The sequence below is a fragment of the Ochotona princeps genome, chromosome 27 (assembly GCF_030435755.1).
Source record: "Ochotona princeps isolate mOchPri1 chromosome 27, mOchPri1.hap1, whole genome shotgun sequence".
Lineage (NCBI taxonomy): Eukaryota > Metazoa > Chordata > Mammalia > Lagomorpha > Ochotonidae > Ochotona > Ochotona princeps.
This window is the reverse complement of record NC_080858.1, coordinates 27,695,020-27,708,328: the sequence shown is the minus strand read 5'-3', so window position 1 is coordinate 27,708,328 and position 13,309 is coordinate 27,695,020. Positions and strand designations below refer to the sequence as shown.

At 60.4% G+C, this 13,309-nt stretch overlaps 1 protein-coding gene across 1 annotated transcript; it reads left to right on the top strand.

Moving 5' to 3' along the window:
- The first annotated feature begins 3,020 nt into the window (after positions 1 to 3,020).
- On the top strand, positions 3,021 to 11,565 carry ENDOU (endonuclease, poly(U) specific). The gene is made up of 8 exons (XM_058655907.1): positions 3,021 to 3,646; positions 8,067 to 8,204; positions 8,309 to 8,480; positions 8,614 to 8,813; positions 9,723 to 9,836; positions 10,219 to 10,325; positions 10,449 to 10,591; positions 11,392 to 11,565. The coding sequence occupies exons 1-8, from the start codon at positions 3,235 to 3,237 to the stop codon at positions 11,510 to 11,512; spliced, it is 1,407 nt and encodes a 468-aa protein (XP_058511890.1). The 5' UTR covers positions 3,021 to 3,234; the 3' UTR covers positions 11,513 to 11,565.
- The last annotated feature ends 1,744 nt before the right edge of the window (positions 11,566 to 13,309 follow it).

Here is a 13,309-nt window from a genome sequence, read left to right as displayed (position 1 = left end):
TGCTGGCTGCTGACTCAGCTGCAAGAGGACCTCCTACCACCCCCTCATTTCCTGCTGCTGAGTGGGTGAGCCAGCAGCCACCCCTGAGACGGAAAGATGCTGTGGGGGTGTGTCCAGGCAAGGGAATTTGCCCTGCCAAAGTCCAGCTTGGAGGCCCTTGAACCCTGACACAGAGGTGGGGCACACCCTGACCAGGCCCTGGTCCTGAGATGGACAAAGACTCCCATGATTGCCTCAGGCTTGGGGTGGGGGGGCCCTCACTCGTGCCTGGAGGGCTCAAACTGGAGTGGTCTGTGTCCATCAGGGCCTGACCTGCGTTCCAGACTCTTCAAGGCCTCAGCTGGGTTCCAGGCTGACGGCACTGGGAGGGGCTTGTGGCCGCAGGGCCAGGGTGGCAGTCTACACTCCTCCCAGGATGATGAGCAGGGTGGTTGCTTGGAGAAGTGAGCCTGACTCAGTCCACTGCTGCCTGGGGCTCTGGGAGTTGTAAGGCTCAGAATTCATGTTCAGAACCAGAAATCTACATAGAATACAGTTTAGCTTAAAACAAAGCTTTATTGGAAGGCACTCCTGGCTAGGCTCACTGATCCCATACAGACAGCGGGCAGGGAAATTACGCCTGGGGGCGTGAGGGGTGGTTTTTATCAGGGGGCTGTAAAGGTAGGGTTTGGGGGGCAAAGGAATGCTGAGTGCTGTAGGGTCCTTCCGACCTGCTCGGCTGAGGAGGGGGCTGCGTTCTGCAGGTGCAGCTCTATCAGCCACTATTCTCAGCCTCCTCCTGGGCTGCCCCTCACCCACCCCAGCTGGGCCTTACGGGGAACAGAGGTCTCACAGGTTGATGGGACCCTGAGGACACTGCCCAGTGACCCTAGGAGCAAGGTGAGCTGTGTGCGGGCTCACTTGTATATGTGGTCTGAGAGTTGGGCACTCAGGACTGGCACTGTTCTGCCACACTTGGGTCTGAAGCCTGCTCAGGCTCTGGTTTTCCTCCTGGTGTGTGTGAGTTGGGGGCAGCTGTGGCCATGTGGGTGCCTGGGTGAAGGAGTTTGTTGCTGCCCAGGTGGGCGCCTGCAGGTGGGAAGTGGCCCTGTACCATAGATGTGGGGACCCTTTTCCTGTTTGTGGTGTCTGTGGCTCAGGGGCTCCACTGCCTACAGTGGTCAGCTCTGAGCAGCTGTAGTAGTAACTGAACATTACGCCTGTGGACAAGAAGCCTGCCCTGGGTGCTGTGCCAGGAGGCTCAAGTGCCCACTGCTGGGTATAGGAAGACCCTGATGTTCACATGCTGGGATACCCGTGCAAGGGTAAACAACACAGTCAGTGGACAAGGTCCAGGTTTAACTCAGCGAGGGATGCTCAGCACCTCCCCCTGCCCTGAGTGGGACTCTGAAAGAAGGGAAGCCCATGCTCAGGTGGGCACCAGCCATCCTGGCACCCATCTCCTGTGGCTTTTTTGTGGCACCTTTAGTGGTCCCGTCTGTGGAGCACTGGGCTAGGGTCTGGAGCCCGGGCTGGTTGCCAGTGGGACATAGCTTTCTCCAGAGTCAGGCACAGCTGTTGGGCCACATCCACCTTTGAGATAGGCACCTGTCCTGCAGGATAACACCCAAGGCCTGATGACACTGACGTCTACAGGGACTGTCCCAGGGTGGACAGCTGAGCTGTGTGGGCCTCACCTTGCCCAGGGGGCTGCTAGGTTCCCTGACTACTCTGCTGAGTCAGTTCACCACCGCGTCTGGCTCCTTGAGTGCCAGCTGGGCACTGACTCATCCTGGAGCAGCTTCTGCTCTGGTCATGTCTGCTAGGGAAGCAGAGGTGCGGAGGCACCCTGCGGTTGCACACCCCCTTTGCCCAGCCGAGCCTCTGGCACCCTACTCACTGCTGAGGGACCTGGTGGATGGGGATGGGCTTTGGGGCAGGAGCTGTCACTGTCACCTGTTGGATCAGAGATTCCCATACTTGTTGCTGCCCCTGAGAGACAGAGCCACCAGGCTGGCCGGCACACCTGGGGCCAGGGCTGGCCGGACACCTCCTGTTGGGCTTGGCTCCTGGCTGGCCCCAGGCAGGTATATCTCTGTCTACAACTCTCCCCTACTGGCTCCCACACTGTCGCCTGGAACCTGCTTATTGCCGCCACCTGGCATGGCTGGCAGAGGTGCAGCGACGGCCCCTCTGGGACTTGTGGTATGTATGGTGAGACCAAGATATCATGAGTTGAGGAATAGGGAGCTGAGCGGCGGATTTGCCTTTGACACACACCCAATCCCTGTGGGCAGCCACACGTGTTGAGGAGTCACTGGCTGAGCCCCCCATCCACATTCTAGCAGCAGCTCCTCTGCTACCCTCACATCTGTGGGAGCCCTCGCAAGTGCCCGCCTGGAGCCTAGGAACCAAGCTGGGAGGTGAAACTTGGTTCCTGGTTTGGGGTCTAGGAGGTAGTTTTGTGGGAGCAGGGACCTCAGGTTCCTGGGATGGGGTCTGCCTTGGAATATGCTGCCTGGGCAGGGCTGCTGGGTGAGCATTGTGCTCCATTGCCTTCTGCCTCTGGCCTCACTGGATTCCTGAGCAGGGAACTCGCCAGTCTGGGGTTGGGAGCCCCCAAAGCTGTGGGTCAGAGGCCATCTCCTCCTTCAAAATGGTGCCAGCACTTAACTGCACAGGCAACCGCATGCTCCCCAACTGCCAACCTCCCCTCAGTCACGATACCCTGATTCAGGGGAGGGAGCCAGGCTCTCGCCCCATGGTGCTGTCATCCACGATGGTCTCTTGGGTCTGAGATCCCATCTGTGCGCTCTGCACCAGCAACTGCTCAGCCTGGGTACCTGGGAAGTATAGCCTTAGGTGGGCAGGCAGGTGTTTCACAGGTCCCTGAGGGAGGAGACCGTCTTCCAAGTCCCTGGGTTGTGTTGGAGCCAGAGTTCTGCCTGCCATCCGCTTGAGGATCTCAGGTGGACCTACAGAGCCCTCACTAAGGAAGGGACACAAGGAGGGAGGGGCCCTGGGATCCCAGGAGAACAAGGGATCTTGGGCCCTTCCCGGAACTACTGTTCCACCTGGGAAGCTGTAAGCACCTGGAACAGGTAGAACCTGAACTGCTGACTCAGTGAGAGTCATCAGCGTCCCTTCTGGGGATTGACCCACGCAGACCCATGGCCACAGAGACACCCATGAGCCCCACACCCGCCCAGGCACCTGCCATCTGCCACCCTCGGAGCTGGTACCACGAGTGGAGCGATGAGGCTGGGACTGACCCTGCATGCCCCTCACTTGGACGGAGAGCCCCACAGCAGACTTGCTCACTGTTCCTGGCTGCATGACCCACTTTGCTGCCATCACAGCTGGCAGGACCTGTTCCAAACACCTGGCAGGACCTGCTGGCCTCCGCACCTTCCCCCTGCCCTCACTGAAACAGCTGCAGGACCCGCCCTCTCCTGTTGGCCCCACCCGGGGTCCCTCCCTCTTTTTCTCCCGCAAGGCTCCCGAGGCTCCAGACCCAAAGGTCCTGGGGACTCTAACAGCTCAGCCAGTCTGGGCTGCTCACCTGCTCCAATCAAGTCCAAGAGCCACCCCCCTTGGGCTTCCCACAGCACCATGAGGGCCTGTGTCCCACTGCTGGTTGCCATGCTCTGCAGCCTGGCCTGTGCCGGTAAGTCAGCCTGGTGCACACAGGCTGGGGTCGGGGTCTGCCGCAAGGAAGAGAATTGAAGAGCGGGGTCAAGGATGAGGATGGCTGGCTGATGTGGAGTCCATGTGGAGCTGGGGGCCTGGCAAGCCCAGAAACCCCCTCTTCACAGCTGGATGGGTCGGGCACACACCTCCCTTCTTGCAAGCTGGTTTTGCGCTCCGGAAGACTACTTTCTGGGGGCACCATGTGGCACAGAGCGGGGTTCCCAGTAGTCTGGCTGCGGGTTAGTCCTGCCCGGGGTTGTGGCCTGCCCCTTAGGAGGGAGGTAGACCCTGGAGGAAACCACAAGGCCCCACCAGGAGGCTGTGCAAGGGGTCAGAGGACAGGGCCTGACGGGCAGCTTCTGGGGGAGCCTGGTGACAAGACCCCAGAGCTGCCGTGTTGATGGGTGGGAAGCATGTCTATGTGGGAGCTGAACTGGGGGGTCCTAGCAGACTCCGCTCTGCCTGCCCCGGGCCTGCCTCAACACCCCAGGCACTAGCATCTGGCCTTGAGATGTGAGGAACAGCCATACTCCAAAGGTCAGGATTCCCAGATGGAAAACCTTACAGGAATGTTGTCCATGGCCAGAGGGGGTGGCTCCAGGCAGTGGGGGAGTTTGCAAAGCCTTCTCAGCTCAGCGCCCACCCAGGAGGAGGGGAGCACCCTAGGGCCTGTGTTCCTTGAGATGTTCTGGAGCAGCAGCCTGGAGAGGGAGGCAGAGAAATTGTGACTGGTGGGGACAGTGGTCAGTCTGGCTGTGTGTCTGCAGGGGACTGCGGGATTGTGAGTCCTACGGGGCTCCTGCCAGTCTCAGAGCTGTGCTGCCAAGCGAGCATGCTGGGGACCTCATCCCAGTGAGGAGATACAGGCTGCAGGCCCGGACACAGCTCCTGGGTGATGCAGTCTCCGTGGAGACAGCAGCGCTCCCGGAGTTCAGTGGGCTGAGTCCGTCCAGCCTGAGACCAAGGGCTCTGGGTGTGGAGTCGGAGGAGGCAGAATCTGACTGGGACAAAATAGAACCCAACTGGAGGATGTTGGAGGATAGGGGCAGGGAGCCCAGGCAGGACCCCTGGCAGGTCTTCAGGAAGTAAGGGGGGAGGAGGGACCCTGGAGAAGGAGTCAGGCAGCCCCAGACAGGTCCCTCCCAGCCCTGCTCTCTCTGTTGTCCCTTGGTCACCTTGAGGCAGACCCAGTTCCCCCAGCAGGAGACCCCCTGGGGACCCTGGCACAGGCTGCTCCTGGAACTTCAGTGCTTGGACTGAGAGCAAACCCCCTGAGCTTGGGCCAGGGGTCCTCCTATTACCTTAGCTGCCCGCAGTGTGCCAGCCGCCGGAAGAAAGTAAATGCTTCCCAGGGCCTCTGCTGGCCTGGCCCTACTTTGCCTGGGCCTCCTGCCCTGGTCCTGGGTGTCCTGCCAGGCTGGTCAGGCGGGCAGCTGACTGGGGATCCCTCCAGACCTTACCATTCAGTGCACAGGAGTACGACTTAAGATTCCAGAGTGGTTCTTCTGGGTTCCCAGGGACCAACGTGGCTGGTCCACGGGACCACAGTCCCTGGTGAGAAGATGCTTCAGGACTGGTCAGGCTGGCCCAGCGCCTCATCCATGGCTGGGGGGCACAGGGGCCTGTGGCCGAGGCTGGCCCAGTCCATCGAACCCTTACCTCCCAGGGCCCCTCTATGCACTAAGTGCTTCACTAATATTAGCTCATATACTCCTCATGAAGATTTCATGAGATAGGCTGCATTAACTTCCCCCGATAAGGCAATGGAGGCACCCCAGGTTAAACAACCTGAGTAGGAACCTGTAGCTGGGAAGCCATCAAACCAGAACTCCAGCCGTGGACAGCTTGGCACCAGGGCACTGCTTCTTGCTGTCAGCCCCAGGGCTAGCCTGACCACCAAGCCTCCCCAGCCCTCTCCTGGCTGTGAGACCATGCAGCTGGGCGGAGCAGGCAGGACTTAAATTACTGTTCTTCTGAGCCTGACACCCCTTCCAGCTTTCATGTCACCTTCTGGCCACCCCTAACTTTGCCCAGACACCAATACAAAGTGACCACTTCACCAAGGTCAACACCCACCTGTGCCCAAACACACTCAGCCCTGATTCACATCAGACATTCTGTCCTCACCTGACCTTGACCTGCCCTCACACACAGCCTGGGCTCTGAGCTGACAACATCCCAACCTCAGAATCCACCCCCATGGTGGCTCACAGCTGTCCCAACACAGCCAAAGTCTGGAAGGAAGAGGGAGGCGTGGTGCTGAGAACACAGTCCCCAGAGCCCCAGGGGAGGGGGATGGGAAGGCAGCCAGGGGCAGGAAAGGGCGGGAGCAGCAGTGCCTGCTGCCCTACAAGGTTCCTCTTGCCAGCACCCCCACTCCCACTTGCCCTGTGGTGTCCGGGCTGGAGCTGGGTACTCAGGTACCCGGTGGGGGCTGTGCCGGCCAGCTGGGGCAGCCGGACTGAGACCCTGCTCTGCCTGATGATGAGTCCTGCTGTACTGGGCAGGTGGCGGGAGGAGGCTGTGTGACTGTGTCTGTCCAGCAATGACCCCCTCCTGTAAGGGCACTACCAGGCAGGAGCTGAGCTTGTGGCCCTTCTAACTCACAGGGGAGACAGGATCCTGTGTATCTCGCTGCAAGGAGAGATTCACCAGGGGTGCCACCTGCCAGTGTGATAGCTGGTGTCCCCAGTATGGGGATTGCTGTGCAGACTACATGTGCCTGTGTGCCGGTGAGGCTCCCGTGGGCTGGGGGCCTGGGAGGCACTGCAGGCCCCATGGGGACAGGGGCACCGTGTCTTGCATCTCCTTAAAATAGTAGGCATCATTTTCCCTTAGTATCTGAGCTTGCAGGATTCACAGTCTTGAAAGTGTAAACCCCTGATTCTATGAGAGCAGAGTGAGAAAACACTGACATTTTAACACAGCTAATCAGCTAATGTTATCTGCCACGGCTTAAGTTGCAGAAGTGCAAATCAGCAGCCACCCACATAGCTTAGTCCTCGAGGGAGTGCCCTAATGGCCACAGTGCCTCCAGATTGTCTCTCCTGCCCCCACACCCCATCAGAATGGGACAGAGCAGGTGCAGGTGCCTGGGCCATGTGGCTAGTCCTGCTCAGACACACAGTTCCAGCCTAGAGCCCACGGCAGTCATGGCCAGATAAACGCTTGCTCAGGGTCGCAATGTTCAGACTTTTGTGACACACAGCTTTTATTTTGTGACACACAGCTTTATGGTGTCACTGCCAAACCCCATGGTTTGGCCCAGCCTAGTCACTGAGGCCATATGGGCACAAGGGCAGTGGCTGTGGGGCAAGCTGGAGTAGTGCCACCTGTGCCCCATGCCAAGCTTCACCTGGGGTGGTCTGGGTCTGCTGAGAGAAGCAGTACCTTACCCTGGTGGGCTCTCCAGAGCTGCACAGAACATGCCCGGGCCCGCAGGGCTGCCCACGGGTGGCAGAGCTCGCCATGGGCAGCAGGGCTCCCCATGGGAGGCAGGACGCCCCAGGGCAGGCAGATATTCCCATGGACAGCCCAGCAAGCAGACACAGCCTCACCAGGGCCTCTCAGACCACCAGGCTGGTGGTATATCCAGGCTGGTGTGTTTCACTTCCTATGCCTGAGCTTCACAGTTGGAAACCCCTTCCCCTTAGAAGCACTATATAGGGCACCACAGGAGTGGAAGGCTGCTGTACGCTGGGACAGCCATGGTGGCAGCAGCGACATGGGCAGAGTAGAGCTGGCTATTGCCCCGCTGTTCCCTTGGGTGGCAGGGTGTTCCTGCACTGTGTGAGGGGGCAGGGACTCTCACTCGGCGGGCACTCCTTTCTCTCCCTGCTGCTGGCCCTCTCTGCTCAGGGCCAGCAAAGGGCGTATCTTCCCCATATGGTTTCTCAGGAATAGCCCTTTGCCCTGACAATCTGCTCTGCCTCTGGCCAGGAGCCCCCACAGGAAGGCCCTGCTGTGGGGAGTGCCTTGGGACCCTCCACCCACTGACTGCTTGGAGAGCAGGGCACCCCCTAGGTGGTGGCCAGCCATCTGCCTTCTGCCAACAGGTCTCCTCCTGAATCCTATGCCTTCTGGTTGTTCCTGGTGTGTCCTGATGGAGGCCTATACACAGGGCTGAAGCCCTCAGAGAGCTCAACTGTGGCTTTGCTTCTTGTCTTCAGGTGGAGAGGACACTGAGGAGCCACAGCCAACTGTAGGACCGGGGGAAAAGTCAGGCACGGCCGCGGCCAGCAGTGAGCTTGCTCCTCAGCCACAGCGTGGGGGTGATGCTGAGGGCCTGGAGGGGCCCAGCCAGCTGTGGCAGGGCTGGGAGCTGGTGTGGGCATCGGGAGGGCTTTCCTAGTGGACGTTGCCCAGGTTCTGGGGCCCACACACACTTCTGCCCTCAGGCTTGTATGCAGCTCCTGGCTCCTGCCAGGGTCGCTGCCGGGAAGCCTTCGACAGACACCAGCCCTGCCACTGCGATGCCCGCTGCCCGCACTTCAGAAACTGCTGTGAGGATTTCCAGCGCCTGTGTGAGGCCCATGGTCAGTCAGGCCAAGACCCAGGGCTTTCTAGCCTGCAGCACCTCCAGGGTGTGGCAAGCCACGGGCCTGTGGAGGCTGAGACCCTGCCCCTGCCATGCCCCCAGAGGGCTTCTCTCGCAGCAGCGATGCCATTTCTCGGGAGGAGCTGCGGAGCATCTCAGAGCGAATCTACAGGGCCGATACCAACAAGGCACGCAAGGAAGACATTGTGCTCAACAGCCAGATCTGCATCTCACCCTCGGAGACTGGGGACCGCGTAGACCGTTGCCCTGAGCCGTGAGCCACCCCTCCCCACATCTGGCAGGCCTGGCAGGGGTTGGGGGGGCTGAACTTCCATAGTGAGGTGCACACCACCCATCCCTGACACCCCATAGGGAGGGCCTTAGTGGGTCCCTTCCACCCACCCCAGGCTCTTCAACTATGTCAATGAGGAGCTGTTCTCCAAGCCCACATATGCAGCCTTCATCCAGCTGCTCAATAACTACCAGCCAGCCACTGGCCACAGGGAGCATATGGGCGCCCAGCAGCTGGCCGAGCAGCAGGCCTTCCTGCGTGAGGTCATGAAGACGGCTATCATGAGAGAGCTCTATGACTTCCTGCTGCAGCAGAGTGAGCATGCGTGCTGGGCACAATGGGCAGGCGGGCATAGTAGGCACACCAGGTAGCGTGGGCATGGGGCAGGTGTGGGAGCCCACAGGGAAAGATTGGTGGCGTGGAAACCACCCCACCTCCTGGTCATCAGGCTTCGCCTCTGGCCTCAGGCTGGGGCTTTCTGGCAAGGCCCTGTGCCTACCCTACTCAGGGCACAGAGCATGGAGCCCACATCCTGCTCCCTACTGTCTAGGGAGGGGCTGGTTGCTGGGGAATCGGCAACAACAGAAAATCCAGGGAGGGTGGCTGGGTTTGTTGTCAGGTCCTGCAGATGTCCTCCCAAGCTCCAGGCACCTGGGCTTCATCCAGGGCCCTCTGCCCAGAGCTGCTGCATTCTAGCTAGGGCGTCTTGCTGGGTGCGCTGGCAACTGGTGCACACCACTCTAGGCAGAGCCAAGGCTGCACCTGGGATGCTGCAGGCACAGCACAGTCCTCAGCTGCCCCCTGGTGTCCAGCTGGCAGAAAACAATGAGACTGGTCGACGGGCCAGGACGGGGCCTGGTCCAGGCGCAGGGTGGGAAGCGGCCCCTTACTGAGGCCCTTGTGGCCCCATCATGACCCAGAGGTCTCCTCTCAACATCGCAGTATTGGGGATCTGGTTCTCAACACACACCTGCTTGGGGACAGGTTTGGGGTGCAACATCCCAAGCTTCTCCGTCATGCTGGGCTTGTTGAGCCAGTCCTCTGGCTGCCCACTGTCTTCTGTTTCCTCTGCTCAGTCCTCAGCCTCTGTATCAAGGCCTGGCATGGCAGGTTCCAATGACCATTGCTGCAAGGGAGGCTGGACACATGGGGGGCTGGACCCAGCGTCTCTTGGTGAGGGCCCCAGCTCTGCCTCCCCTGTACAAGGTCCCATGTTCCCCATAGACCGCTATGACTCGGAGCAGGAGCTGGTGGATGACCTGCACAACATGTGGTTCGGGCTGTACTCTCGTAGTGGCGAGGAACGGGATTCCAGCGGCTTTGAGCACGTCTTCTCGGGTGGGCCCCTGCCCCAGAGGACCCTGGTGGAGGGGTGGGGACCCGGGCTGCTCAGAGCATGTTGAGACATGATGGTGGGTCTGAGAGGCCATTCTTCAGGCTGGCCTGTCCTGAGGAACTCAGAGGGCGAGCAGGGCAGACCCACATATGGGTTCCTCTGGGATAGCCATCTGCCTCAAGGCAGCCTGGCCACATCTGTGGCCTCTTGCTTATAGTCCTGCCCCTGAGTCCCTCCTTGGTTAGACCCTGAGACAGAGCCAGGAGGATCCCCCAGTGGCCACCGGGGCAGGTAGCCAGGGAAGGAACCCTTCTGAGGCCATAACTAAAGGGTATGGGGCCATGAGAGGCTGGGACAGCCGGGTCACCCGCCTGGATCTTACAGGTGAAATCAAGAAAGGCAAGGTCACAGGTTTCCATAACTGGATCCGCTTCTACCTGCAGGAGAAGGAGGGCCTGGTTGACTACTTCAGCTACGTGTACGATGGGCCTGTGAGTGCCGGGCCCACTGCCCCCGTCCTGTCTTCTCTGCACCAAGCAGGGGCCAGAGGGTTGCCTTCCTCCCAAGGCACCTGCAGGAAGCCTTGCAACCCATCTGCTGCCCTCTCTTCACAGTGGAATTCATACCCAGATGTACTGGCCCTGCAGTTCAGCTGGGATGGCTTCTATAAGGAAGTTGGCTCGGCTTTCATCGGCAGCAGCCCTGAGTTCGAGTTTGCGTTGTACTCACTGTGCTTCATCGCCAGGCCAGGCCGAGAGTGAGCAGCCTGACTGGGGAGGCAGCTGGGGTAGAGTGGGGCACTCACTGGCCTCAGGGTCAATCTACCAGCTTCAGAAACATTTCCTGCTTCCCCCCACAAGGGAAATCTTTGATTTTAAAGATTTGTTTTGTTATTTGAAAGGTAGAGTGACAGAGAGAGGGAGAAACATAAAGAGCTTTTCTACCTGCCGGTTTACACTCCTCCAAATGCCTACAGTAGCCAGAGCTGAACCCGGCTGAAACCTGGAGCCAGGAGTTCCCACATGGGTGGCAGGGACCCTGGTTCTTGCTCCATCCCTCCACTGCCTCCCAGGCACATGAGCAGGGTGCTGGCTGAGAAGTAGATTCGCTGGGGCTCTACCTGAGCACTCCCATATGGGATTTGATATCCTAAGCCGCTGCTGAGTAATAGCTTCCACCAAGTGAAACCCTCCCTGGGACCTGGGGTCACTCGGAGCTTGCTGGGGCGTTCAGCATGTCTGCTGGGCCCTGGGTCTGTGTGGGGGACCCTCAGGGACCTCGAGCCCCACCGAGCCTGGAGCCTCTGGAGGAGACTCTGCTCCTCCTGCTGCTCCAAAGCCCTGAGGTCCTGTTTCACCTGGGGGTGTCTCAGCTCTGATACTGGGGGTTCCAGGGCTGCAGAATGCTCCTATGGATGAGAGGGTAGCAGTGTTCTTTGGGAGAACGGAAGAGAAGGAACAGGTCTGGCCCTGTACAAGTCAGTGCTGTTGTGCTGGGCAGCTTATGGGACCCAGATAGGGCAAGGGTGTCCCCGTGACCACGTGGTCTTTCCCACAGGTGCCAGCTAAGCCTGGGTGGACACCCCTTGGCCATCCAGACATACACCTGGGACAAGAGTACCTACAGCAACGGCAGGAAGTACATCGCCACAGCCTACATCGTGTCCTCCATGCAGTAGGAAGGCAGGCAGGCAGGCAGCTTGCCAGCCTGAGGTGCACTGGCCTGTGGCCAGAACTGACCCCAACCCGTGACAGGCATCCCTCCCTGACCAGGAGACCCCATAAGGGGAGTCACAGCCCACAGCTGGGAGCCAGGGCTTGAGAACCCACTCTCTAGGGAGAGATCTGCCCCCGCCTGGGCCTGGTGACACTGGAGCTGGCACATGTCCTCCTAGCTCCGGGGAAGAGGCCCAGGTCACCCTGCGGGTGGGGCTGGGACCAGTGTCTTCTAGCCAGGCCCTGGGAATGCTGATTCACTCTGAGGGCTGTCCTGTGGACAGCTCCCCCCGCCCCCAACCCCTGCACCTAATCTGGAAGTTTCCACCGGTGGGCATTCCTGCCCCAAGTCATCGTCCCCTCATGGGAAGCACAAGCAGTGTCAGCTGACACTGACACGTCCAATCGGGCTTCTCCAGGGGCAGCCCTTTGGGTGGGGAACAGTGAAGCGCTGGCTCAGCGCCACCTCACAAGAGAACAGGTGCTGTCCCATAGGGCCAGCCTGGAACAACCATTTTCAGGGTTGAATTGCCAATTAAAGACACGAAGGGGAACCTGAGCCACGTCTCTCTCTTCCTGGAGTTGGGCTGATGCTTCTGCCCAGGGTCTCTGCTTCTCAGGCTTGGGTGTGGGTGTGGGGACAGCTGGCTCCCTCAGGGAGCTGCTCCGTGTGGCCAGGAGCAGCAGCCAGGTATGTGTGGAGGGGGCAATTGTGGCTGGTGGCCCCTCAACCGGTGCCTAGGGGTGCTTCCAGCTGTAGAGTGAAGAGTGAACAAACAGGGAGCCCGCACTGGTGTGTGTTCCCTGACAGTGTCACGGGGAGGTGGGCCCCGTGGCTGCGGGAGCTCACACAGGGCTGGTGTCTGGGCCCAAGCTCTCTCTGCTCAGTGCATCACCCTCCCCTCCCCCAAGAGGCCACTCTCACGAGGTGGACACCCCCTTTCCTGCACAGGTGCTATGCACTCATAGCATTACCTGTAGCATCCGACTGCTGCAGCCAGCAGCAGGCATGCTTCTCGGCCCGCCCTCAGTGTGGCACATCTAAACCACCAGGACTGGCTCGCCAAGATGAGTGTGCCAGGACGATTGGGGTTTACTCTCAGTGGGAACAAACCACCCCGACTCTCCGCACCCTGCGTGGCTGTGAGGTCCCAGGGAGGGGCTCAGGAGAGTGGAATTTGGGGAGATCACAGAGCTCTTCCATCCACTGGCTCACTCCCCCAGTGAGGTGTGTGTACTGGGCCAGGCCATGGAGGTGGACAGGAAGCGGAGCAGCCGGCGCCCCTGAGTGGGACCACTAAGTGGAAAGAGGGGCCAGCTCAGCTCCACCAGGAGCACGACTCAGTGAGGGCTCCGCCGGCTCCGCTGCTGAGACAGCGGAGCACCGGGAGCCCGGGAACCGCTCGGAGGTGCCAATCACCCGGCCGCCCCGGAGACGGATCCCGGACGGACGTTATACGCAAGCGCGCGCGCAGACTTGTAAGGGTGAAGTCGCGGCGGGAGTGACGACACGAGTGCGACGGCGGCGACTGCGACGCGTTAAGTGTGACGCGAGCATGTGCGACGCGCCGCGGTGAGGTGAGGGCGGCCGAGGGGCTGAGCAGGCCTTTGCCCGAGCCCCCGTTCCTCTGGAGAGGGTGTGAGGTGACCCCGCCACCAGCCCCTGGAGGTGTGGGGTGACCCCGGCCCCCGTTCCCCGGAGAGAGGGTGTGAGGTGACCCCGGCCCCCGTTCCCCCGGAGAGGGTGTGGGGTGACCCCG